The following is a 611-nucleotide window of genomic DNA, read 5'->3' as shown; positions in this document are numbered from 1 at the left end:
AGTTTAATTCGGAAAATGCATTTGTCCTACATTTGTCATTGCTTACTAATGACAGAATTTGTTTATTTAGTGATTGTTAGAGTTGATACATGGCCTTTCATTATTTATGAAGTTAAATAGAGTAAAATAGTCTGTTGTTCTATCTAAAATGGTTAGAAAATTTGCATTCTCTTATTTATTTTTATTTATTAGACAGCTAATCTTTAAGATTATTTTTCCAGCTTTATTTGTTGTTTTAAAAAAAAAGCATATCCATTTTTTCCCCCTTTTAATATATAAGGATATGTAAATAATTTTTTTGAGGGGACAAAAAAAGGGAAAATAAATGCATTATTCCCCCCAACCTTTTTCGGGCTTTGCGGGCGCCAAGGGTCCCAGAAGAGCAAATTTCCCATCCCCCAAAACCATGGCTACTCAGACGCGGATTCCGACAACACAGACTCGGAGATGTCTCTGTCGAAGTTGCAGACAATCAAGAGCATTGCAGCAGAGAGAAAGCAGAGTGAAAAGCGGGACTCGGGCCCAAAACCGGTCCTCCTCATCACCTGTTATGCCCAGAAAAAATAAAAAGGGGGGGGCGGCCATCAGGGGCTCCACCAGTAATTTGGGGT

The 611-nt window shown here is 38.3% G+C and overlaps 1 protein-coding gene across 1 annotated transcript in view; it reads left to right on the top strand.

Annotated features, from left to right (window-relative positions):
* LOC119592749 (PHD finger protein rhinoceros-like) overlaps positions 1-611 on the top strand; it is a 63,459-nt gene that overhangs the window by 57,497 nt on the left and 5,351 nt on the right. The window contains 2 exon segments of the mRNA XM_037941684.1: positions 362-513; positions 515-599. Coding sequence (XP_037797612.1) covers positions 362-513; positions 515-599 — 237 coding nt within the window.

The sequence above is a fragment of the Penaeus monodon genome, chromosome 30 (genome assembly GCF_015228065.2).
Source record: "Penaeus monodon isolate SGIC_2016 chromosome 30, NSTDA_Pmon_1, whole genome shotgun sequence".
Lineage (NCBI taxonomy): Eukaryota > Metazoa > Arthropoda > Malacostraca > Decapoda > Penaeidae > Penaeus > Penaeus monodon.
This window is presented reverse-complemented; position numbering and strand designations above follow the sequence as displayed.